At 41.8% G+C, this 26,605-nt stretch overlaps 2 protein-coding genes and 1 long non-coding RNA gene across 3 annotated transcripts; 2 read left to right on the forward strand and 1 right to left on the reverse strand.

Annotated features, from left to right (window-relative positions):
- Nucleotides 1-281: 281 nt before the first annotated feature.
- Nucleotides 282-5,042, forward strand: LOC306819799 (tubulin beta-4B chain-like). Its single transcript, XM_079337357.1, has 5 exons — nt 282-539; nt 2,707-2,815; nt 2,901-3,011; nt 3,531-3,775; nt 3,854-5,042. The coding sequence occupies exons 1-5, from the start codon at nt 483-485 to the stop codon at nt 4,664-4,666; spliced, it is 1,335 nt and encodes a 444-aa protein (XP_079193483.1). The 5' UTR covers nt 282-482; the 3' UTR covers nt 4,667-5,042.
- Nucleotides 5,043-6,643: 1,601 nt separating this feature from the next.
- On the forward strand, nt 6,644-18,736 carry dennd1c (DENN domain containing 1C). The gene is made up of 24 exons (XM_079338097.1): nt 6,644-6,787; nt 7,230-7,294; nt 8,593-8,636; nt 9,618-9,667; nt 10,754-10,873; nt 11,301-11,370; nt 11,465-11,545; nt 11,811-11,876; nt 12,823-12,876; nt 13,008-13,118; nt 13,418-13,518; nt 13,713-13,758; nt 13,876-13,977; nt 14,176-14,301; nt 14,457-14,558; nt 15,255-15,342; nt 15,430-15,470; nt 15,557-15,607; nt 15,724-15,771; nt 15,858-15,965; nt 16,404-16,486; nt 16,585-16,798; nt 16,906-17,808; nt 18,251-18,736. Exons 1-23 carry the CDS (start codon nt 6,771-6,773, stop codon nt 17,770-17,772), a joined length of 2,655 nt encoding a protein of 884 aa, XP_079194223.1. The 5' UTR covers nt 6,644-6,770; the 3' UTR covers nt 17,773-17,808; nt 18,251-18,736.
- A 1,634-nt stretch (nt 18,737-20,370) lies between these two features.
- Nucleotides 20,371-23,825, reverse strand: LOC306820214. Its single transcript, XR_013778651.1, has 3 exons — nt 23,626-23,825; nt 21,558-21,627; nt 20,371-20,388 (listed from the first exon to the last, which is right to left on the reverse strand). It is a non-coding gene; the product is annotated as an uncharacterized lncRNA (long non-coding RNA).
- Nucleotides 23,826-26,605: the final 2,780 nt, after the last annotated feature.

Consider the following 26,605-nt stretch of genomic DNA (forward strand, 5'->3'; position numbering starts at 1 on the left):
GCAGGTCACCCTGCATTCTAAGCTTGTAGGCAACAACAGCTACATCATATTTAACAAGGAGCTGGCACATACCCGAGCAAGCCCGAGCTATAAGCTTTATCGAGAAGGACCGTCTAGCAATGACCAGTCAACATTATGCTACTTAATACCCACCCTTTAGAAACAACCTACACCAAACCTGGCACGCCAACCAGGCCATTTTTCCGGCTGAACCTGGTTCCCGTTGTCATGGAGATGACGTCATGCTGCAGCACAGGGATGAACAGCGCAGCCGTGAAAGGAGGGGCCAAGCAGGGCAGAGGGAGAGAGAGAGAGAAAGAGAGAGGAAGAGGACTTAGTACGCAGCTGCAGCTCATCCGCCATTCTGCCAGAGTGAGTGCTGAACCAGGAGTGCCAACACCGAACAACTGCTGAACAGGAGCCCGTCGTTAGCGTTCCCTTTCTTTCTCTCTCCCTGAGATACCCGACAGCACGACGACAACATGCGTGAGATAGTGCACCTGCAGGCCGGCCAGTGCGGAAACCAGATTGGAGCAAAGGTATGAAATTACACACCCACAGCCGCTGACGTACTTGTTAACAGTGGTCGGTTTATAGGTGAGAATACCTTTTTAAACCCGCGCATAAGATAACATGTCGGCTGTAAAGAGGCGGGCTTGTCTTCAGGAAACGGTAAATAGGTCAACCTAGAGAAATGGAGTCTGTTGTCTGGATGGGCGGTGGCAAGCCGAGACATCCCTGCTGATGTCGCTGATGCCAAAATCACGCACTAATGAATGCACGCGCATGTGTGCGTGTCTATATTCAGAGAGGGATCAGTACACATATAGTATGTGTATTGTTGATGCTTTGGAAATATTGTCTTGACATTCATACCATTAAAGAAAAAGAAAATGTAATCGGATTGCACCGGATTGGATTTAGAGGGGTGTGGCTCAGTCACCGAATTCACTTGACGACGGCGGCGGCGGCAGGTAGACGTGCAACGACACACACACATGCACGTGATGGTTCATATAATCATTATGATCATTATAGACGCACAAAAGAATATTTCGTCATAAGCGTCCATGCTTCAGTTCCAGGCTGATAGTTTGGATCCACCCGTGCCTTCAGGTATCTGTGATCCGGAGGCTGATTTAAAGTCCCCATGAAACCCAGTTTAGAGAGCATTTAATTAATAGACTGTACGTATAAAATGATGACGCCCGAGTCTCGTCATTGTGTTACTGCAGGGGGCTTTGACACATTTAGAGAATGGATTTAGCATTGGAGGCAGAGCCGGGTTCACTCCAATGAAAGCTGCTCAGTGGCGCATGAAGCAGAAGAAGTCTGACTTGTGTGTGTGTGAAAGCACCCGGATCATTTGCGTTACTGGGCAAATGGCGCATGCGCACTTCGAGTCCCGTGGTGGCTCTGATCTGCATGCATTGTCTACAAAATATCTCTAAATTCGGCTTTACAACTGTAGGATCTAATGCTTTTTTAAATGATTAATTGTTCCGACATTATTCGCGACACACCTTCTCAAAGTAAGCTTATGGGGAAACCACAAGATATTTTTTTGGGGCCCAGACAGCCAAGTTTCAGTTGGCTTGCATTGGAGTCGCATCAATGGCGAACCCCGTGCTGAAAATGCTGTCTCACCCTCACTTTTAGTCAACCTAGCGGCAGGTTGAGGGCTGCAGCTGAGTCGGGGTTTTAGCCTCTGGACAAAATGTTACACCGCGCCGGCCTGTCAATGAGGACAGCTACTTATTATCTCATTCGTGTGAATAACACTTATCCTTCATTATATCCAAAACTTCAGAACCGTACACTCAGGACATGAGCCAATCTTTAGTTTCTTGAACCTGTTGATCTCTGTTTTTTGTTTTTTTGTGCATTTAACATCTTCTGCAGCCAGCCTACAGGACACAAGAGGAACTGCAGGACCTAGGTCTTACTGCTGTGTCATGATGTCATTTCAAATGAAATGGGATGAACCAGTCACATGATAAAAGGCGGGACATTACGTCCTTGATTAATTTGATTGGATCGTTAGCTTTGAAAAACCCGTGTAATTGGTTGAGAAATGAGTAAACGCCCCTGGGTGCAGGACGAATCATCAGACAGTTATTAGTCCAAAAGTTCTTCATTGAAATACATTTGATAAATCAATAAACATCTGGGAACATGTTTTTCATTTCTGTGGGACTATAAGGTTGACGAAGTATGGCAACAAAACAAGTAGTCTATATTATTGATTCAGCTTTTAATTATCCTTTAAATTCATCGATTAATCGTTTGTTCTAATGAATACTTGACAACACAAATAAATACTCTTTTCAAACGAATCATAATTCAGTGGTTGGTTTAAAGAGGCTAAAGTAGAAGTCCCCAACTCCCTGATTACTGACTCTCTCTCTCTCTCTCTCTCTCTCTCTCTCTCTCTCTCTCTCTCTCTCTCTCTCGCGCATTAAAAGCCCCTAAAAATATCTTAAGAAAAATGAATTCAGTGATTTAATCAGTCAAATCGCTTGTTTCAGCTCTTTGATGCTCACATAGTGACGCTGATGGTGGAGCAGATTGTAAAGTCAAAATGTAGGCAGTGAACATCATACTATGTTGGGATATTGAAATGTCAGTAGATTTAATCCTTTATCCGTAATGTAAATTTTTTTATTTCTGTATTCTGACCGATGTAACCCGTCGACCTCTGTGTAGTTCTGGGAGGTGATCAGTGACGAGCACGGCATCGACCCCACTGGATCTTATCATGGAGACAGTGACCTGCAGCTGGACAGAATCAATGTCTACTACAACGAGGCTTCAGGTGTGTAGCAGCATCACCAAGTCGAGTGAAGCAAACGTGATTTCCTTTTTTAGTGTGAAGCTCTGACCCGTGCGTTTGTGTTCAGGTGGGAAGTACGTGCCCAGAGCCATCCTGGTGGATCTGGAGCCAGGCACCATGGACTCAGTGCGCTCTGGCCCCTTCGGACAGATCTTCAGACCTGACAACTTTGTCTTCGGTACGTGATCAGTCAAGGACACATGTACAGTATGTAGGTCATCATGAAAAGTACGACTGTCTTTATTGACAGCATGAACAAGTATCAGTGAGCAATAATTATATTTTATATTTCTGCAATTTTTATGTTTGGTTTTAACATTCTTTCATCCTTTCGTGCTTTCATCCTCTGTAAGGTGACCTTGGGTGGCTTGAAAAGCGCAATTAAATAAAATGTATTATTATCTAAGTATCATTTAATATGCTGCTAACCGTAAATAACTCTGACCATCTCACTTTAATTAGAGTTACTTTTTTATGTTCTTCTTCTGTTGTCTTTACTTTTCAGCTGTGTGCTTTAAGATGAAGCCAAATCATTTCATTGTACAATTGTAATGTAATGACATTAAAGGCCTTTTATTCTACTGACTCTGTATATAAGTTCAGATTCTCCCTGGTTTCACTGTTCGCCCATTTTGACTCGATGAAAAGGGTGAAACTATATTCGATAGGTTGACCGTATTCAACCCTTTACTTTCAGGTCAGAGTGGAGCTGGTAACAACTGGGCAAAGGGTCACTACACGGAGGGCGCTGAGCTGGTGGACTCGGTGATGGATGTGGTGAGGAAGGAGGCTGAGAGCTGCGATTGCCTTCAGGGTTTCCAGCTGACACACTCCCTGGGCGGAGGAACCGGCTCCGGTATGGGCACTCTGCTCATCAGCAAGATCCGTGAGGAGTACCCCGACCGCATCATGAACACGTTCAGCGTGGTGCCATCTCCTAAGGTACGTCCATCATGTTGCATTAGTTTGTGTTTGGTTTGGTTTTGCTTTTCCTGGCTGACGTTTGTCTTGTTGCTCCAGGTGTCTGACACTGTCGTAGAGCCGTACAACGCCACGCTGTCTGTCCACCAGCTGGTAGAGAACACCGATGAGACGTACTGCATCGACAACGAGGCCCTGTATGACATCTGCTTCCGTACTCTTAAACTGACCACACCCACTTACGGAGACCTTAACCACCTGGTCTCCGCCACCATGAGCGGCGTGACAACATGCTTACGTTTCCCCGGCCAGCTCAACGCCGACCTCCGCAAACTGGCCGTCAACATGGTGCCCTTCCCTCGTCTGCACTTCTTCATGCCTGGCTTCGCCCCGCTCACCAGCAGAGGCAGCCAGCAGTACAGAGCGCTCTCCGTGCCTGAACTCACCCAGCAGATGTTTGACGCCAAAAACATGATGGCCGCCTGCGACCCCCGCCACGGCCGCTACCTGACTGTCGCCGCCATCTTCCGCGGACGCATGTCCATGAAGGAGGTGGACGAGCAGATGCTGAATGTGCAGAACAAGAACAGCAGCTACTTCGTGGAGTGGATCCCCAACAACGTGAAGACAGCCGTGTGCGACATCCCTCCCCGCGGCCTCAAGATGTCCGCCACCTTCATCGGAAACAGCACCGCCATCCAGGAGCTGTTCAAGCGCATCTCTGAGCAGTTCACGGCCATGTTCCGCCGTAAGGCCTTCCTTCACTGGTACACCGGCGAGGGAATGGATGAGATGGAGTTCACAGAAGCCGAGAGCAACATGAACGACCTGGTGTCTGAGTACCAGCAGTACCAGGACGCCACGGCCGAAGAGGGAGAGTTTGAGGAGGAGGGCGAGGAGGAGGTGGCCTAAGGCTAACGTCTCTTCATTCCTCATGCACTTGTCATAAGTACATCCAACCATCATTCCACCCACCTGAATCCTACTCTGCCTCTCGTTCTCTTTTCTTTGTCACACTCTCCTCCCTTGCCTCGTCTCCTATCCCTCTATTCTGTTCTCTTCTCTCCTTTCCTTCCCTTTGCTCCGCTCAGAATGGGATTCACGACACTTACTCTTCACTCCACATATCGGGTAGTTAACACAGATGTGCTTGTGTTTTTTTGTCAGTAGTTCTGTGTTTATGTTAAACATTATCTTTCATAACTGGGCCAATAATTCAATAAAGCTCACAAGGATATGATCACTTGTCTAATTTGACATTTACTCCCAATAAATTTGTTGTTTCAAACCCCTTCTTGTCTTTGTGTTTATTGTAAATGTGAAACTTTTACAAACGTGTCCCAGAAAAGATGGGGCTGTGTGTAAATCAAGACAGAAAATTTGGTCATTTCAACACAATATTTAATTGAAATTAGAACAAAGACAACACACCAAATGTCAAATCCCAGTAATTATGATGTTTTTTTTGGAAATGATAAGCCAATAATGAGGCAGTGGCTGAAAACCAGAAGTTCCTGCGGCCTGCGAAGTGTCCTTGAAGAAGAGAATCGACAACATTTGGATTCTGGTTTTGCTGATGACTTGCATAAAGGCAAACCAAAATGGAGTACCTGATTTAAGAATGAAGCAGTTCTGCACAAAAACCACAAGGGGGCAGCAAGAAACCTGTTAAACCAGCTGCTCTCTAAAGACATGACAGACATTATTTAAAGGAAAAGTACAGATTTTAGCAATTACACCAAATCATCTTTTCATATCACAAAGGTCAAAAGGTCATGCATTACACTGATTCCTCATTGGCTCCAGTGTTTTTGACATACTGAAATAGTCAGTTCATAGACCATGTGTCATATGGAGCTCAGTATTCATACAGTAACAGTTCCTGTTTATGACGTGATCAGGCAGAAGTGGCTCTGGCAGAAATAAAGAGATAAAAGTGAAACCAAATAAAAGTATTTCTTTCATGAGAATCTCCGTGAGGTCTCTGAGCAGGTCATTATAATCACCTGTAACTTCCACTATCCATCTACTGTATATAAGTGACAGCATTACACAGTGGCTCTGGATTTTTTTTGATAAAAACAATGGCTAATTGTTTATGAAATATGGACATTGATACAGATATTTAGAGAAAGTTCTCATACTTCTTTAAGCTATAATTTGGGAACTTTTGCTTTTATCGGAAAGGACAGCAGAGGAGAGAGTGGGTGATGACAGAAAAGGTTGGATTTGAAACCACAGCAACAAGTACTTTTAGCCTCTGTACATCGTGTGGGCGATATAACCACTAGGCCATCAGCACCCCAACTTCTCATACTTCTATGTATATATTTCTATATAGATATTTACGAACATAAAATGAGCTTCATGTAAGATAATTTTCTAAGTTGGAGAATCCTTCCACATGGTATCATGATGGAGGGGAGCACTAACCTTCTGACCCTGGCTCTCTCTTCCCTGTTCTCTTTGTAATCTTTTTCTGTAGACCTCACTGTTTTTCATTTTCTCTTTTCTTATTGGTGATGGAGTCACCAATAAGAAAGTCTTTACTCGGCCCTTGTTCTATGTTCGGGCATTGTGTCATGAAGGCAGATGCTTCAGATTAGTTTGTCCTTTAATTGCAAACCTTTTACAATAAATGAGAAAGTTTACATTAAATAATATGAAGTTAAAACATTTAACTGAAACTGAAGAGACGTGAACTTGAAGCGTGAGAGGTTGGAGAGTTGGTTTCATAACTCATGTAATGCATGCACACACACACACACACACACACATACACACACACACACACACACACACACACACACACACACACACACACACACACAGAATACAAAACCCAGTGATCAGGAAGTGTTCCTTCACTTCACTGCTGATCGTGCAGACTGCTGCTGCTGTCGTCTGCTTTACTTTACATCACCGCTACATCTAAGGAATGACCTTTAAACAGCAGACCGCCTGAATACTTGCACCCTCCTGGACTAACACATGGACACACACACATCCTGACAGCATGGGCTCCAGACTGAAGTAAGTTAATTGTGTTGTTTTTGTTTATCTTCTATCTTCATAAGTCTGCCCTTCACTCTGTTCTTGTGGTTTTTATTACTTCCTCTCACAACTGCACAGGAAGCTTCCTGCAGCAGCTCTGTTGGCCTGAATGTGATGCCACACTCTTCATAGTAGACCTGTGTTTTAAGAAACAGCTCACTGTTTGATCTGTACCTGTTTCACAAAACCAATTAAATATTTGAATTAATTCACACTTGTTGTAGCATTATCTTCTGACCCACACTATCACAGTCAATCTATCACACTTGGTCTTTAAAAAGCATCTGAGGCAATATGCAGCATGTTGTACATTTTTTAAATCAATGATTGAAGCGATACAGAAAGATAAATGTAAGTCAGATTTTGGTAACATACTGTCAGCCTTATCTCAAATCAGCACTGTGAATGTTTTTCCTGTCAGACCTAACCCTGAGCAAACCTTCTACTGGTTCTTTGAAGCATCATGTCCTGTAGCCAGAGACAAAGGTGAGTCCTCTCTCAGTCTCTAATGTGGCCTCTAAGGGTTTAACTTATTCATGACAAGCTACTTCTTTTTTTTTTTTTTTTTTTTTTCTTGTGGGAGATAACATCGTTCAGATCAAAAATACCTGAGGGTACACAAAACGCGCTAAAGCTATTTTTATCGTACCTGAATTGGTGGATAAAGTTGTGTTTTTTAGAACAAAAATAACTTTTAAAGGTCCTATATTATGCATTAAACACTTAAACATGTTTCCCAATACTTATATGGATCCCAAGTCTGTCGACAACACCCCCAATTATGTGAAAAGTCCATCCTCTTTGTTTTTTTCCTGCTCCACTTTCCCCAGCTTTTCCTTTGTGACATCACAAAGGGCAGTAACCCCTCCTACAGGTGGTTGACACTCCCACAGCTCGTTGTTTGTTCTGCCCTCTGAGTCTGCCTTCTCACCATAAAGCTAAGGCATGCTCACAAAAGCCCAAACACATCCCCTTTCAGAAGGGGGCGTGGTCAGACACTGCTTATTTACATTAAAAGCTACAGACATAGAAACCGCCTACAGAAGACATCACAAAAGTCTGCAAATGGTGATTATTGAACCAAGACAGAGTAGAGCATGATCATCAATCTTTTCAGACTGAGCTTTTTAAGAGTTGATATTCCTCATTCATTGATTCAATGTGAATTTCTGTAAAAAAAAAAAAAAAATACAAAAAAAAAACCTGCCGGTCCTTTTGACTCTGAAAGAAAGTGTTTTTTGTTTAAATCCTGGCGATGCAACCTTGTACATGCTTTGAATTAAACCATTTAATTCCACTGTGGACATTAATGGGTTAAATATGCAAGTGTTATTTTTTGTCAGCAAAAGAGAAGTTGCATTAAATTGTTCCTCAAATTCTTCCTGTGACTCTCATCATTTTATTAACACACACTCCACCGATCAAACACCACCTGAGAATCATCTCATCAAACACATCATAAATGATTGTACGTCATGAAATATTTCGTTCTGAAGATTATCTGCTGAACTGAGAGTTGCTCACACTTCCTGTCATGTGACTAGATAAACCTCACAGCCTGTATGGTCTTAATAGACTGAGCAGCTGTGTGAGTTGAGGAGCTTAAACACACTACGGATGTTTGAATTGAATCATAATTACATTTTCACTGTTGTTGCCAGATATGTCTTCTTTTTCACTCATCGTTCCCTGAACTAAAATACACTCTTCTTTCGTTCTCTTAATCTCGAGTCTGTTTAGAGTATTAGTAATGATGATTTTGTTGCTCTTTTTCACTGTTACAGATCCTGGTGTACTGTTACAGTTTCCAGAGGACTTCAGTGATGAGGTACCCCCTCCTGTTTCCTGCATGCTTTTGGATATGCAGATGCTATGCTAGCTGTGTTGCTATAGTCATAGTCAGATCAGAATGAAAGAACTCAACAGCTGTTTAACAAAATGATTGATATTTGATGCAGACCTTTACATCTCTTCTGAACTTCATTGGTGTTTTTTTTTTATTATTAATTTTGTCCGAATTTGTGCATGACCAAATACCTGTGAACCTTCTGATGATCACATTAGATTCAGTCACTTTATGATTAAAGCGTATCACACACTAAGCTGTACAGGACAGTGTACAGTCAATGCAATAAAATACATGTTGTCCTGAAACCCTATCATCCCTCAAAACCAATAGTAGTCTAATAATAGCCTAATTTTTCCTTAATGTCTGCCTTTCCATGCACTTGGCATGTTGACTCGAGCTCAAAGCGCCCATGTACCCTATTACAGCTTCACAGAGGTCTCTAGCATGGCTTTGGCTTTTTGGCCTCTTCATTCCAATAAGAAGTCATTTTGCTTTTGGTTTGTCATTTTCACCACACTCTTAAAGAGTTAGAAATGTAATGGAAATGCCGTCAGTCCTTCCTTCAAGGCAGGTTGACACCAGCATGTTTCAAACACAGATAAATGAAGCAGCTCTTACGTCACTATCGATTTGTCCAATGCCTTTCTTGAAGCCTTAAATTCTTTAGTGTTTTGCCATTTCAGTGTTATGAATAAAAATGCAATAGATTTTTGATTTGAACAAAGAGAGACAAAAACACATCCAAATGGAAGCCAATACTGAAGCTTTCCTTCAATTTTGGACTCTTCTTGATTTGAACTGAGTTGAGGATAGCATTACCGCCTTGGATGCAAAAAGCTACTTTTTCCTGTATAATTTCCCTGCAGGTTGTTTTGTCAGTTACACGGTCCACTGCTGTCTGAATTAAGAGGCTAACAAGCTTTCACTGCAGACTAACAAACACATTTTTGTCAACTCTAGGAGTGCTGTCAAACATTACCCAGGTTCTGCTTCCCCTATGACATACACAGGTGAGTAGATGTTCATATAATAATTATTATATTTATATCAAAACATAGTGTGATGAATAAAGAAAAAAATACAAGAAACAAGGGACATTCAGGAAATGAGAATAAATATACAAAGTAACGAGGAATGATTATAAATGAAAACAATCAATATAAACAATAAGTAATACAAAAAAACAAATTACAGTAAAGATCAAATAAAAACAAAACACTAAATGAAATAAAAAATAAGGTAAAAACATTATAAAGGCAATATCAAGATGAAGTCCAGATCACGTCAAATCACTTTGGTTGTGATAAGTATAATAAAAGATTCTTCAGCCTCGTCTCCTCACGCTTGGATCTCAGCCTCGACTGTCTTATGGACTCATCAGTTCAACGATGTAGCTTCCAGCTTGACTTTGTCATGCTGTGAAAATGAATATTAACATGAATCAAGGAGCCATGAATGGAGCCAACATTTGTGTGATGTCATGGCGTCCATTGAAACGAATAAGAAGGCCAAGGATTTATAAAAAGTTGGACATGAGATTTTCTTTGTGTTTCTTTGTTGATGTTGAAAATAAGGATTGGCTTTTTTACCATCTTAGTCATATATGACAACGAGGGCTATCAAACGATTATTATTTTTAATTGTGATTAATTGCTACATTTCAATAGTTAATCGTAGTTTAAATGCATTTTTCAATCACATTTCAAATTTCATGTATACAATTTTTTTTAAAAGTCTTTTTTGAAGGATTGAACTGTTTTAAGCTGAGATGACTTTACATTTAACGCTGCTTTTTATTTTTAAAATAAAGTAAGGACCTTAGATCCAAGGTTATATTAACTTTTACACAGAAAAAAGAACTTGTTACGGATAAAAAAACTAAATGAAACCAGCTCAAAGACGCAGCAACAAAGTAAAATGTTTGATCTCATAAGATAGATATTACTTTGAAGCTGAGCTGAGCTGTGCAGTGTTCTTTTCCATCACTGTGACTACAGGGAGACACTGTGTGAGCCTAAAGAAACGCAATGAAATAATTGTGATGAACTGTTGACAGCCTCTCTGTTTCTCCCCTCCTTCTACATTCGTCCACACAGAGTGAGGGAGGGCGTGTCCGTGCAGCACTTTACTTTTGTTTTGACTGACATAGAGGGATGCCAGAGGTTTGGATTCTGTCGGCTCACCAACAGCACACACACCTGCCTTTGTATACTCAGGTAACTGCATGAAAGTGTAAGAATCAATGACGTTGTAGTAATATGGACAGCATGCTTCACTCTCCTTTTGTACCATAAAATTGAAGCCAAGATCCCTCCTGCAATACACGCTGACATATCGTGCTGACACCACACCCTTCCCACTAACTGAAGCCCAAATGTAACTTACAGATAAAAGGCCATAGATTCCCCTGCTCAGTACAGAAGCACATCACAGTCTCAAATAAAAATATGCTACATGAATACTAAATGTTTTTTTTTATTTGTTGGGTTAATGCATTACACCTACGCAGGTTTGCTCTCCCCACAACAGAACAGGTCCTTGTGTCGATTTGTCACACACTCATGCTGCTCCGTCCATCTTCATATGCAGTAAACCACATCTTCACCACTGACTGACAGCAATTCTAAATACATTTCATTACAGCTACCTTCCTTGGTTTGAAGTGTTTTACAAACTTCTCAACAACTTGGCTGACTACCTCACAAAAGGACAGGTATGTTCTCATTTCCCGTGCGTGATCTTTTTGCTCTTTCATTTTCTCTGCCCAAGTTTGTAAGTAACCATGACAACCATGATCTTCTCAACAGACCAATGAGATGAAAGCACTGCTGGCTGCACTCTACGCGCAGCCTGTACCACTGACACCAGGATCTGTCACTCTTCAGATGGTAAAATCTCCCATTAAGGCTCATTTCTGTGTTCTTTACGTACAAAACAAGATATAACACAATCATCACTACCTTTATACTTTTACATGTCCTTTATGTTGGGATGGACAATAAAACAATCAGAGGGTGCAGCCTGGTATAGAGTTTTATTTCTAGTTCCCATCAGATCTGAGTATAGTTGAGCCTTTAGCAAATAAAAACCAGGAGTCACACATGAATCTACGGCTGTATCGTCAGTGGTTAGTGTGTTGTGCTTTCTTCTGAGGGAGAGCAGCTTTTGGTCAGCACAGAGGTGTCCCATCCTGTTGGACACCAAGAGGATCAAGAGGCGGTGAGTCCCACCGCAGGAGTTTGTGTGCCTGAGCAGATACAGACTAACTCCTGCTGGTACGCTTGGTGGCTAAACCTGATGTCTGTGGACTTGTCACTAACTACTCTAATCAAATATGATTTACACAACCTGAACTAAAATGTCAATGTTTACTCTCTAAAACATGAATGACCCGTTAATGCACTAACTTGAAATGTTACTATACCTACTTGTGGCTCTAATTCAGCGTTGTTGTATGATTTGAATGTTTGCATTTTGTTTCATTCCAAATTAAAAAAGTATTTGCTCATTTCAAACCCTGGGAAAATGAATGGGAAAAGGAATATATTTTTTTCTCATTTGGAATCCATATAAATTGATTTGGGGACAAGTGTGTATGGGTGGTGCAGCAGGTAAATGGTTAATAGTAAAAAGAGTTGAGCTTGTATAGTGTTCTAGTTTTATGGCAACTCAAAGTGGTTTTACACCACAGGTCACGCCTGCACATTCACTCTCTGATGGCAGAGGCTGCTCTGTAGTGAGACCATCAGAAGTAACTAATCCCATCCGTATGCATTCATACAGTACGCTCTTCTGTTGACTTAATGCGAACATCATCATTATGTAGCCTGAAGTGGATTGTCTAATCAAACCATTTGGTAAAAAGATTTATGAAATAAGGAAAGACTTGCTGTTACTTTCATTAACTTTTGACTTGATAGTCTTTGTTCGTTTTCTTTTTTATTTCAGCAACAAACTTTGGGATCATCTTAGTTATTGTTTTTTTCCCAGTAAATATTCTACCAATCGCTAATAATATGGAGTAATGCTGGTTAAGGTGATTTGTATCCAGTGGAGGAATGACTAACAACTAATAATCTAATAATCTAATCTAATGTCTGATCATGTAACCTGTAATGAATACCAACACCTGATTTCAAGGTTTTCTTTCATTTGTCTCGACTAGGTTCCTTACTTCATCGCTCCAGACCCCAGAAGTCTCCCTTCAATCCCTGAGAATGTGAGTTAAAGTCAAACTGATCTCAGAGTTTGTGTTTTATATTTTACTAATGATGGGCAGATTCTTACAAATCCTATTCTGCCAATTCACTCTGATGCTTTTGTTGCATTCGTGCATCTGTGTCAATGCAGAGGAACCTGACTGAGCTGATTGTGGCCGTTGATGTGGGGAACCTGCTCCAGCTCTATGCCAGCATCCTGTTTGAGAGACGCATTCTCATCTTTGCCAGCAAACTGAGCACTGTAAGACACGTCTTTTTAACTTCAGTCTGCAGGTCATTCTCACAAAACTTAGACTAACTTATTACAGCATCATAATAAAACCAAAGCTCCCAACCATCACAGTTCACCTAACCCTACTGTGGACAGAAACCACAATAGCTTCTGCTCAATGCAAATACTTAGAAGAACCTCATGGCAGCTAGAATCACCATCGTGTTGTCTTACACTCACACAGTCTTTGGCTACTGTAGGTGTCTTATCTGTATGGCAGACCACACCGCAGGCTCTAAAACGGTCCTCCTTTCCTGTGTTTTGTGTAGCTGACGTCTTGTGTTCACGCACTCAGTGCAGTGTTATATCCCATGTACTGGCAACACATCTTCATCCCTGTGCTGCCCCCCCACCTACTGGACTACTGCTGGTAAGAACTCTGTCTGTCTGTCTGTCTGTCTGTCTGTCTGTCTGTCTGTCTGTCTGTCTGTCTGTCTGTCTGTCTGTCTGTCTGTCTGTCTGTCTGTCTGTCTGTCTGTCTGTCTGTCTGTCTGTCTGTCTGTCTGTCTGTCTGTCTGTCTGTCTGTATGACCTAACTACTAACACATTATCATTTGCTTACAGCGCTCCTATGCCATATCTAATAGGGGTCCATACCAGTCTATCTGAGGTAACGACTTAGTTACTACAATGCTTGAGCATTTTACTTAACAAACAAATCTATAAATCCAACAGGTGTTTCTTTATAACACAACAAACTGCGTGTGTGTGTGTGTGTGTCTGTCAGAGGGTGAGGAGTCGTGGGCTGGAGGAAGTTGTAATTCTTAATGTGGACACAAATACTCTGGAAACCCCCTTTGATGACCTGAAGAAGATACCTTCAGATGTGGTAATTAAGTTTTGTGTGTGTGTGTGTGTGTGTGTGCATACGTGTGTGTGTTGTTTATGTATCCTCTTATTTTTACAGTAAGTCACGTGTCAGAAGTATAACTCCAATGATGGTATCGTAGCTCAGTCAGGGCCTTATTATTAAGCAGCAGGTGCTCTGAATGTGTGTTCTTTCACTGAGGTGTAAATATGTCTCCAGATGTCTGGACTGAAGATGTGTTTGAAGCGCCAGGCTTTGATTGCTGGCTGCGGTGTGTCCGAGGCCTTCCTGAAAACTCAGGCTCTGTTGTTTGGAGGCTACAGGGACGCAATACAGTGTCACCAGGTAGTCAGTAGCACTCATGTTAAGCCTTGACCACCATATTAATAATCAAAGAAAATAAAATTGGAGTAAACAAAGTTTGATGAAGTGCCCTGATTGCACCTTTATATGCATGTTAGCCATGTGGGCTTGTTAATGTGAGCGTCTATGTTTTGCAGGAGGGTGATGTGTGGTTCAGTGAGGAGCTGTTTCTAGATCACAAGTCTTCCAGCATGAGGCAGTTCCTACAGAGCGCTGTTCATCTCCAGTTCTTTAAACAGGTACAGGTCATTGCTGCCCTCTGCTGGGCAGAGATAGGAGTGCGCCCTATTGGCCAGTGAATTACAGTTACTGACATACAATTTCCAGGCTGCAGATTCACACCTTACAGAGGACATATAGCCCTTTCCACCTCTTTAAACATTTCTATGTGGTCTGATTTAAACATCTGGGCTGTTTTTTGGTCAAATTGTAACATAAATGGGTATACAGGGTTAAACCAGAGAAGGTTTGTGAGTCTGATTACACATTAAACTAAGCTCAAAATACTCAGGGTTAACTAGATGCTTATTAGCATGCTAATTAGTAGCATACTAATGGCTTATTTATCATTATTAAGGGCTCATTTGTTATTCTACATGACCATAGCCTAAAGCTAATAACCCTTAATACCCTCCTAATAACTGCTTAATGACTACTTAGGAAGTAGTTAAAGCTGAATTATAATTTATATAATTTTGCTTCCCTCTACTTTATATATATATATGTGTGTGTGTGTGTGTGTGTGTATATATATATATATATACACACACACATATATATATATATACACACACACACATATATATATATATATATATATATATATACACATATATATATACACACACATATATACACACACACACACACACACACACACACACACACATTTAATACTTTGACAATAAATAAATAACCAGTAGATGTTATTTTAGTTCATTGACGACCGCCTGGATATTCTGAAAAAAGGCGAGGAGCCCGATGATCTCTTTGAAGAGGAGATCCTGAAGTGTGAAACTGCAGGTGTGTACCTGTGCGTGTCATTTCCTTCACTTACATTCTATTTATCGTCATTCATATTTCATCCCTCTTTTTTATCCACTTTTATAGGGAGAAGCAAATCTTATCAGCAGTTAGTTGGTAATCTAAAGGTAAACTATTTCTGATATATTTTTTTTAAGTTTGTTTTCCAAATTTTATGAAAAGTTCTACACAAATGCTCTCGTGCGTTGCACAGAAGGGTGGAGGAGCGCTCATACTGAACATGAGGTCCAAAGCAAACATTAGGGTGAGTGCACACACAGGTTCTTTTTTTTGTTTTTGTTTTTTTGTGGCAGGAGATCAAATGACTCCAGTCTGTCTTACTCGATCATCTCTTTTCACACTCTTGTTCATCCCTCACAGGCCAAAGGTCTCACCAAGTCGGGCCTGAAAAACCTTCTGACTCACAAGGTGGGTCTGTGTGTTCGTGGGAGCGTGTTTTCCACTGATGAATATTCTGCTGCAGTTTTAATCTCGTGCTAATTTGTGTGGTGCAGACCCACGATGAAGAACACTCCCTGCAGAGAGGAGGATCCATGTCACACCGACGTGCCAAATCTGACTGCCTGCAGAACCGCCTGCCGATCACGCAACACTTTGGGATGGTGAGAGAAAATGTTTCTTTAAATCACGACAAACCAGGGAGAACCTTTATTGAGCCACACAATTTATTTACTCTATTTATTTACGGTTAATTGCTTGATTACATTTCAAGCAATTTGAATGCACAGGTACATTTCTGTCCTCCTCCGCTCTAATGTGGAAAAAATGTGGGTGAGGTCGAGCCAAAGAGGCATTTCTTCCATCATCACAACTCCACCAGTTTCTCATCCTTTGTTAGTTTTCTGCTCATCATAACTGAATTAACTCCACCCCAAAAATCCAGAAAACAAACATTGTTCAGTGAACGTTTGGTGCTAAAAACAGTTAAAGGACATTTATTATTATGTGTTGCTTTCTTTGTGACGACATGTAACACTTTGGGGGAATGTTGCGTTGCTTTGCTCTGTTGCTTCGTGTGGCTTCATGTTGCTTCCTGTTAGTCACGTCCCCGTCGGCCTGTTCACAAACACAGGTCTCCCAGAAACGACGAGAACCCAAAGTCCTCAGACGATACATGGGACGGGTGAGAGAAAAATGTCAAATTAGGAACAAAGATAAAAAAATACACAGCATGTTTTTTTTCTCTCATGGGTGATTCTGTTTTTATTCTGTGCTCATCAGAGCCGTGTCTGAGTCGGTGGTCGAGCCTGACTCTGAGCTCCAGAAGGAGGAAGACGAGGGCCAAGACTCTCCGCTGTGTGACCCGGAGGAAATGGATCTGCTCGGGGAGATCTTCGACACCCTCAGTTCTCGCAGCTACCACGAGCGCGGCATTCTGTACGGCACACGCAGCCTAGACCTGTTTGGATCAGACAGTCATGACTATATCACAAAGGTAAAAAGAAAGGGACTGACACACACACACACACACACACACACACACACGGATAAAAAGCACATGTGTTATTTCCAGTCTTGTAACTACTGTCATTGTTCCTCAAGATTGGTTATCCAGCCAACCCGAGCCAGGAGAGTCTATCTCTGTCCATCAGTGGCAGCGGCAGCCTGCACAGCTGGAATCTGGAAGTTGCAGAGGAGCCATCAGACCTGGTGGATGACTCTGATTGGCCGAGCCCCTACGCCAGCGTACCAAAAGACGAGGATACAGACAGTCTGCAGATAGTGTGTGAAATTAAAGAGCAGGAAAGCGGATTGCAACAGGAGGAAGTGAACACAGCAATAAATGAAAACCAAGAAGGAGGAACAGGAGACAGAAATGACTTGAAAGAAGTGGAGTTAAAGGAAGAGCCAATGACAGATAAGAGGGAGAGTTTAGGAGAAGATCCAGTGAAAGAAATGTCTGAAAATCCAGAGAATGGGTTGAAAGAAAAAAGTGAAGATGAGCAAAATCAGAGTGAAAAGATATTTGAAAGAGAAGAAGTTCACATGCAGAACGATGAAAAAAGAGAAGAAGAAGAAGAAGAAACAGAGAACCAAGAAAGTAAACTGACAAACCTGAACTCCCATCCCCCCGACCCTGAACCTCCAGCAGCTCCACAGATGAGGAGAGACGAAGCAGTGAAGGAAGTGGAGCGGGGGATGAGACCGACGACCTCTCCGACGAGGATCCTGTCTGCCGTCGAACGCTTCCAGTCTCAGTCTCAGGGGCACGCTCAGATCTTTCAGCTGAAATCAAGAGCCAAAGAGCTGAGTGAACCTGGCAGAGTTTGCAACAGGTTTCAGAACAAGGACAACGCACAATCTCAGCCGCCATGTGACTCAACTGTATCAGAGAAGAAAGATAGCTCAGATGAGACGGAGCTGCCGCCGATCAAGGTGTCTGAGCTGAAGAAGAGATTTGAAGGTTAAAGGAACAAACTGGAACATTTAAAGGGATAATGTGAGGTGAGCGGCTTGTTATCGCACCTTGAAAGTATTGATTTGGAAATGTTTTAGAAATGTCTTTGCCCCCCCCCCCCTAAAAAAAAGTAGTAGATCTACAGCTAGAGATACGTCCATGGCAACTGTTTACTGTGTAGCCTTTATAAAGCAGCTATAGGCATTACTCACATTAAACTGAACATTTCCACCGATGGTGAAGTGTCACAGTGACAGGATCGCCATGACTCCCAGCAGCACCTGACTGAGTTTTTCTGCCTCGTCATGTCTGTTGAACTTTTTTTTTTTCCCCATTCATCGTCTCAAAACGTGCCTGTATCTCATATCACGCTCCACTGTTTACTTCACGTGTGATTATAATAAATGACATTTCTGTCATAGAGTTTTTTTTTTACATCTTTATCTACTTTTTAGCTCTGTTTTTGTCACCTTTCTCTTTTTCCTCCAGTAAACAGACTGACGTCAAGTTTAGTTGTCTTCCCGTGGATGGATGTGATTATAGTCCTCCAGGGTCTACAGTATGTTCCCTGAGGCCTACATTCCCCCAGCGTCAGGGCTGGTCCTAATGAAGACAATACTGTAAACTCAGTTCATCTGGTTGAAGAGGGAGACAAGAGGTCTTAAGCTGTTTACACACCATGAGTGATTCAAATAAATGGCATGAAACAGCGAGACGCATTTTGACGCAGCTGACGCGTGCATTAGTTGTCAGGGGAACGTGGACTGAAGTGTGCTTCATGATTAGTAACAGGTGACACGGTGGGCTTCACAAATGTTACAAGTTTACCATCAACTCTTTGCAGTCGTTTTTTTTTTTTTCACAGGCTTAAAAAAAATGCAATTTATTTTTCTGACATCAAGATTGGACAAATATTTGATTTTATTTATTTGTTTTGTATTTTATAAGATGAGAAAATTATGATTTATATTCAGATTTAAAGGCCAATATGCAGGATGGTTGAAATAAAGAAATAATTTCTCCAAAAGTGTATACGGTGCATGTTTTACAAATCACTAACCACATCTTGTTTGTCACGTTGATTTTCCCTTCACAACATTAGATGAGCTCGTACCTGTCAGAGAATGTGACACAGCTCCTGCTACACACTCGTGATATCAGGCATTTAACTCTTCACCGGCAGCTCTTCCTGCACTCACTATCAAACCCTTAAAGACGACCCCAAACGCATCAGAGCGACAGGTGTTCAACCTACCCAAAAGAGTCACGTCACGTTGCCGTTCATCTTCCTCGACGGGCTCCCAGATACGGCTCGCGTCAGATTTAAAACTCTGGAAAACAGAGACAAAAAGCACTCCTCCTCCTCCTAACCTAAACTCTCTCATCCAGGTTATACTCTCTCAGCCAATGAAAGGCAGCATATCCAAACTTCACAACCAGTCTGGACCTAGACTCTTCTGTCGCCCTTCGCTGGTGGAATGAACTCCTAAACTCCACCCCAATCTGCCGTCCCTTTGCACCTTTAAGAAAAGTTAAAGCCCTTTCATGTAACACCTATGACCTTAATGATACTGATAACTTAGGATAGTTCGATACATTGTGTGTGTGTGTGTGTGTGTGTGTGTGTGTGTGTATGTGTATATATAAGTGATCTTCCTCTGTGCACTGTCTGACAGCCTCCTCTGTAATGTGCCTATCCTCAGACGTCCTACACTTAAGATAAGTCTTTTCTAAATTAATTGTAGAATTGTCCTCATACATGGATATTTTTTCTTCATGTGTAAAAAAAAAAAAAAGATTTTCATTGGCTACTTACCAACAGCAGGGTAAGTAGCAAACAATCATTTTTTGGATTGTGCAACTTGTCAAACTCAAAAACTCAAATGTTTTAACATTTCCATCAGTCCCAAGTCAGGAAGAGAGTCAATGTGTGCACATTCCTGTTTTACTCACAGGACTACTTATGTTTCATACAAAGTGATTTTTATTATTTACAGAAAATGTGCCTCTCCGAGCATAACATAAAGTGCATAAAAGTCATTAATGGTGTTTGAATCAATATCCTTCATAATTTTAAAATAGTGAAAAGGTGATATGTTCTGCATAATTACATATAAGAAAGATAACAGTACAAAAGGACAAATACAAAAAACTCAACACTCTTCAGCTCATGTCAAAAAAACTGATGAGACATATTTTCCATGCAGTGAGACAGCTGACGGAACCGGCAGGCTGATCGGTGTGTTTATTGTCCCAAAAAGAAAATGTGCGGTTCAGAGTGTCTGAAGATGTTAGAGATGGGTCCATGAAACCTTTGAAGGAACAAGGTGTTGATTGGTTTGCCCATAGTCATGAAGGTGAAATTGTGTATGTCCGCTTCTTTATGTTCGTCATATGAGGCGTTCTTCTTTAGGCAGCGGCAGAGGGAGGCCGGGTTTCTCGGACCCGGCTACTCTCGCCTGTTTCTTCTCCTCCGCACTGGGCCTGTACATTCCCTCCATGCGCCTCTTCTTCCTGATCACACACAGCAGCAGCAGCAGAGCCAGGCTGAACATGGACAGCACAGTGGGCCCCAACACCGACGCCACAGAAGGGACTAACACCTGGATCGCCATGGTGACGGACAGCTGGGGGAAGAAAAAATAAAAACATGGGTAAGATCGTCAGAGGGGTCAGTTCATGTAAAACTAGTGATGATGACATGTAGGATGATGAGGAAGACTTTGTGCTCTTCATATAAGAACACAAGATTCAGTCTTTGATTCAAAGGATCAGGCCAAATGTTCAATTGTCCCTATATGTTCATTTAGATAAATGATATAATAAAATTATAATTATTATTATAAAAACCCATTCGCTACAGAGTTGGGATGTTGGAAAATTATATGAAAAAAAACCCCAAACAGAATGTGATGACTTTTAAAAGATTGAAACCCCACTTTTATTTTAAAAGCACAAAGACAACACATTAAATGATGAAACTTTGTTTTCAGCTTATTTTAAATATGGTGCCAGCAACACTTTAAAAAACAGCTGCAACAGAGGCAAAAAAAAAGCTGCAGGGTTGTGAATTGAAGGGGACATGTTATGAAAAATCCACTTTCACATAGTTTTTGAACATTTACTTGGGTAAGCCGAGTCATAAATCCATCCTGTCCTGTGTTTGTGATCTGCATTAGTCTGGCAACATGGGAAAACCCCTCCCCTCCCCTGATACCTCCACCCCCCAGCAAAGAGCTAAACTTTTGCTCAGGTCTGCCATTTTTATTCTCACTACAGAGGAGTGATGTCTACTGGGAAAACTCGGGGGTGTTTATTGTATTTAAAGAGACACACGCACCAAACGGAAAGTTCTGAGAGAGCTGGTTCCTACAGGGTCACAAACCTGCTCTGGTTCTTGATTCATGTTATATTTGGACCAAAGCACAGCACACGTTTCATTTAGAACACATGAGACTGTAAGGATGGAAAAGGGCGAGAACATGTTCTCTTTCACCTGATGGAACACCCCACAGTTAATCCCAATTCACACACACATCGTGCACGCTGCGGTACGTCAGCACCCCTCCCCACTGGATCTGTTTCTAGAACTTCAGCACAGCGCACCTATCAGCAGCTGTGTAAACATCACAGGAGAACTACAAAATCATTAGTTTGATTCCTGTTTGGACATAATGTTAACGAAGTGATAAAATACAATCTCAGGTCAGTCTACTGTGTTAGCCTTTATAACAGGCTTTATACTGACAACAGGGGAGTACAATGATTGGGTGCTACATGTTAGGTGGGAGCTCACCAAGCTGAGACCTGTTAGGTCTGGATCAGGTCTGTGAGGTCTGTGCTCTTACATCTGGACTGTGAAGCATCTGAAAAGAAGACAACACAAACCAGAGGATGAATCACTGAGTTTAAACTTCAAGGACAAGGACGCATGAGCATTTTCACAAGCAGAAGAAAGAACTCATCAGCTCCCTGCACAGACGAGAAGACTGCTCAAATGTTTGAGGAGCCATGACGTCATTGCAGCGACTTAGTCAAGACCAGAACTGGAGCATTCTGGGTAAACAGTCCCACTACAAGTGAGGAAAAAGAGATGGCAGAACTTTTTAGGGTTATGTTTTTATTTAAACACAACTGCAAAATGAACAAAAGGTCAATTAAACCTCCATAAATAAAGCACGTATGTTTTTCACACCTTTTTTTACAGGTTTAAATCTCTGTTCAGTCAGTGCCCCACTGCAAGACATCGATAGGGAGGGATTGTACCGTGTGTAGAGAAACCAACGCTTGAGCCAAAATATTACTCATAAAACTGCGAGAGAAGAAAAAAATCATTCGCAAATACTTTGTTTTCCCCAATCGTCAAGTGTTAAAGACATAAAGACATGACCTATTCAGATCAAAAGTGTTTAGAAGCAGGGCTGTAAACACGTTTATTTCTGCTGTAACTATGAGCACGTTTGAATGGTTGTGTATCATAGACGATGGACGGAATGAAGTCAGCCATCTGTCGCTGCAGCGGGCTCTGCAGTCCCGTCCATGGGGGTCACATGCTGCCTCACTTTCAGACAACCACAGAATAAGAGCTGGAGCTGAGGTGGGTTTTAAGCCTCTCGACAAACAGTTACATGGCACCCACCTGTCCATCAGGTCAGCTACATGCCTTCTTATCCTGTATTACATTTAAGTTGTCAAAATAAATCTCCCTCCCTCCAGTTTGTGGTGATAGAGACACGAGCTAAAGAGAAATGCTTACTTTTTAATTAGTAAATATGTTAATTTCTTTTGAATGTGTACATGAGTTTCAGTTTCATAATGTAAATGTTCTTGGCAATAAAACTGAGTCTGAAAGTGGACACTCTAGGAACTGCAGGATTTTGCACGACTGCATTAGCTTCATTTTTTGAACACCCAGAGGAGGTATCACGTTGGTCTCAAACTAAATCTTTTGGTTGATGACAGTTCCACACAACTGAAGAAGTGTTTTAAACTCCAGTAAGCTCTGACTGTCAGTGAAATGTATTTTCTGCTTCAGCACAGATAAACATTTATTTGAGAGAATAGTGAGCAGAACACTAGATTATGTAGAGAATTACTATTTTCAGGCCAGAGATGCTGAGCAGTTAAACCTTAATCTTCACTTTCATCTGAATCCCAAAAAATGTTCTGATCAAGAGCCACTCAGTACTACAACACTAATGTGAACTATTACTAATGTAATGATTATATTATATGTTTTTTATTCTAAATTATTGTCTGATTAAAGTGTAAACTTTACACAGAGGATATTCACGGTGAGTCAAAGTAATTTGTTAAATATGAGAACAGTTTCACTTGTGGTTCCCACACCCTACCAAAGGTTGTTCTGCAAATCGTCAGGGTATAAATTAATGAACTAATTTCCTCAAATCCTACTCACGAATATGGAAGTCGAAAGCTAGTTGTTTTTAATCAGTGCAGCCACATTAAAGGTTTTCTATTGTAATCCTACTCTCTCTCATAAAACATTCAAAGGCTGCTGAAGGGGGTCCTTGGGGTGCCCTTCATTCAGCACAATTAGAAGCCGATGTGTTCCTTATCCTGGACAAACCAGTCACACAAACACATCCGCCAATGTTGAACATGGTCACAGGCGGATGCCTTGTGTGTGACGGAATGCGGCAGGTCCTGCTCCACCTGTTGAACAGGTGCCTCCCTGCTCTCAGCTGCTCGAGCTCACAGGTGAAACCACCACAGGCGGGTAAAGCCACTAAAAAGCCCCTGCAGGTTCCCACAGCAACGTTTCAACCGTATAGTGTGCAGCTTGACTCACAGAAATACGTGTTGTTTCGTTAGAGCGCTATTAATGTGATACATTTATTTACCTGTCACTTGCTACGCATCCAGGTAAAACGTCCCTCGTGCTCTGCCGTTACTCAGGTTGAACGAGAAAAGCTCCGGAGGACTGGCAAAACTCATACTCCGACAGAGAGACATTCACGTGCACGCGTCATAACTGAAACTAGTGTGCGCGCAGGTTCACCTGCCTCGAGAGCTGAGACTCGTCACGTGCCCCATCAGCGCCAATCACAAACATGTTCTTATCTAGCCGACATGTATCGCTGCATTCATGTCCTGCTCAGGTGATCCAATTTTGCGAGTTGGCAAGTCGGTTTTTCCGACCTCATTGTGTTCACATTTATAATTTCAGTTCGGGAAAGTCTGAATGATGTAAGAACAGCACAAAACAGCGTTGATGCTACGAAGATCAATGACATTTAGTATCTGATAAAAGTTAAATTTGAGCAAAACATTGATGTGCAACCGTGAATAAATAAAAATTAGGCCATGTTAACATTAACATATATTTTGCCCCTCATGTGATGACGATTCTGACGTCAAGTCGGGCACCGAAGGCTTTTCCGAGTTCTTGTTCCGACTTGCGCAAGTGTAGGCCGATGTGCATTTTACAACTTGGAAACTCGTTTGTCCGATGTGTCGGACACCACATGAATGCACCATAAGTGTTGCGCGTCTTTTCCATAAATTTCACCGTCTTTTTTTTTTTTTTTGTTGCCAAGTTATATTATGTTCAATTAAGATCACATTTTGATACATTAGGCGACCACAGAGTACAAAGCCACCATTCACTGATAGATGGAAAGTTTGATTTAGGCTAATCATTAACTTAAAAGTCCTTGTGTGAGTTAAAACGCCTGCTATTTGTCAGCTCAGGAAGACATTCTGCAATCTGGCTTGTCCCACTTTTATTAGCGTACAATGGGGCAACATTACCGCATGCTTTATTTAATTGTGTAAATGGGGAGCCATAAAATCTGGGAAATATTGCTTGTATGGTTTAACAGCCATTGAAGTCAATCAAGCAATATTGCAGCCTCTGAAAAATAGGGCAAGTGACTAAGATCACATCACTGCAGAGCAACTTAAGTTTGCTACCCTTAAGGTTGCTATTCTTGTTGCTATTTGTTTTACTGGTCTAATGGCTCAAGGCCTGCTACCAGACATTATGTTGTCTGTCACTTTGGTGTCTGTTATCAAGGACAAAGCTGCGTTTGGAGCCTAACTACCATTTAGTATCTAAGGTCTTCAAGAGTTTTATTTTGGGGCGGTTAACTCAATATATTGGTACCACTGATAATCACTTTGGTTATAAATCAAGGCATGACACTGATGTTTGTATTTATGCCTTGAAAGAAGCTAGTCAGAATCGTTTTTTATTGCCATGTACATTTACATATACAAGGAATGTGTCTTGGTTTATTGGTGCAAAAAAAACCCAGTTAAAATACGATAATACAGCAATTAACTGACTGAAATAAAATAGAATATAAGCAATTACCAATATATAGGAGAGTCTGTGTTATGTGGGAGGATGGGACATTGTTCATGAGGCTGAGGTCTGAGGGGAAGAAACTAGACAGAAGACCATCTCCCAACAATTTCCCCAGTCCGGGTCACCAGTTCTCCACCCCTGCTGATAACAGCCGAGGGCAAGCCTTGCTTTCGCTTCCTGAACCGTTTGTCCGAACCTCCTTGAGGCCAACCGAAAGTCCTTCTCCAAAGCTTCCCCGAAGTCCTCCCACACCCAGGTTTTTGCTTCCGCATCCAGTGAAGCCACAGCCCTCCGAACCATCGATACCTGTCAGCTGCTTCCAGAGTCCATTGTTTGGCACTCGGGTGCTCTTGTAACATGTACACTTATAAACATCCTATGTTTGAACATGGTGTTTGTAATGGCCAACCAAGGCTGGCACAGAAGTCCAACAACAAATCAGCACTTGAGGTCAGATTGGGCATGCCTTAAATGAGGACTTTTGAACTGCTCTGTGTCTGGTCCCTCCCCCTGGACCACTTTGCCTTGGGCCTAGCAGGCAAAGTGGTCCAGGCGTTATCAGACAAAACGGCTTCTGGGTTTACCAGGACAGATAAACTCCTCCACCACTTTAAGGTGACGGTTCTTGGAGGAGGACACTGGTACAGCTGTCTTCCTTAATAATGGTGATGTTTTGTCTGTTTGCTCGTCTTTTTGCTATTATCTTTATATTCTAACCTCTCCTTTTTCTGGGAGCTCCTGAGCTCTCTTAGGTTCCTTGGGACTGTTGGTGAGGAAGGCCTGCCCAAACACCCCCCCCACGAGGATGGCCTGCCCAGACCCCCCCCCCCCCCCCCAAACCTATTCTTCTTTCTGCATCTTGTGCCATCTTCAAGCCCAGCACAGTTTAGCAGATGGCTGTTCCGTCATGAGCCCGGGTCTGCTGAAGATTTCTGCCTGTTAAAAGGAAGTTTTTTCTTGCCACGCTATGACGGATTAAGCTGGGCTCTTGTAATATAGCCATAAGTAAGGTCCTTTACCTGCTTTATGTAAACATAACAATGAGCATGGTCTTGTTACCTGCTCTTTTGTTAATGTTAACAGACAAACAGTAAGGTCCTTTACCTGCTCTTGTAAAGTGTCTCGAGATAACGCCTGTCATGAATTGACGCTATATAAATAAAGATTAATTGATTGATTGATTGATGTGGTTTTATATTGTTTGCTTTTTATATATTTTATAATGGACTTCAAATCTGGCAATATGATGATAACTATCAATAATCAAACAGACTTTGCTCATATGTTAAAGCAAGCAAGCAATGTTGAAAGTGTTAGTAAATATAAAGTTTTGCTGACTTTGTTATTGGTACGTTACTCAACTGCTGCTGGGAAATCATGTGTGTGTTTGTGTACAGAGAGAAGCTCAGGGGGGAGCACAGAGGAGACGGAGGTGATGGAGGGGTGCAGAGAGTGGATATAAGGCGGGTGCTGCAGGGTGACACTCTACTTTGTCAGGGGATCAGGATCTG

The sequence above is a fragment of the Symphodus melops genome, assembly GCF_947650265.1.
Source record: "Symphodus melops genome assembly, chromosome: 2".
In the NCBI taxonomy this organism is placed as follows: Eukaryota; Metazoa; Chordata; class Actinopteri; order Labriformes; family Labridae; genus Symphodus; species Symphodus melops.

Coding starts and splice junctions, on each gene's coding strand:
- LOC306819799 (XM_079337357.1), top strand. CDS start 483: ATGCGTGAGATAGTGCACCTGCAGGCCGGCCAGTGCGGAAACCAGATT. Junction 540..2,706: donor GAAACCAGATTGGAGCAAAG/GTATGAAATTAC, acceptor ACCTCTGTGTAG/TTCTGGGAGGTGATCAGTGA. Junction 2,816..2,900: donor CTACTACAACGAGGCTTCAG/GTGTGTAGCAGC, acceptor GTTTGTGTTCAG/GTGGGAAGTACGTGCCCAGA.
- dennd1c (XM_079338097.1), top strand. Junction 11,877..12,822: donor ACCAAGAGGATCAAGAGGCG/GTGAGTCCCACC, acceptor TGTCTCGACTAG/GTTCCTTACTTCATCGCTCC. Junction 13,519..13,712: donor CACCTACTGGACTACTGCTG/GTAAGAACTCTG, acceptor ATTTGCTTACAG/CGCTCCTATGCCATATCTAA.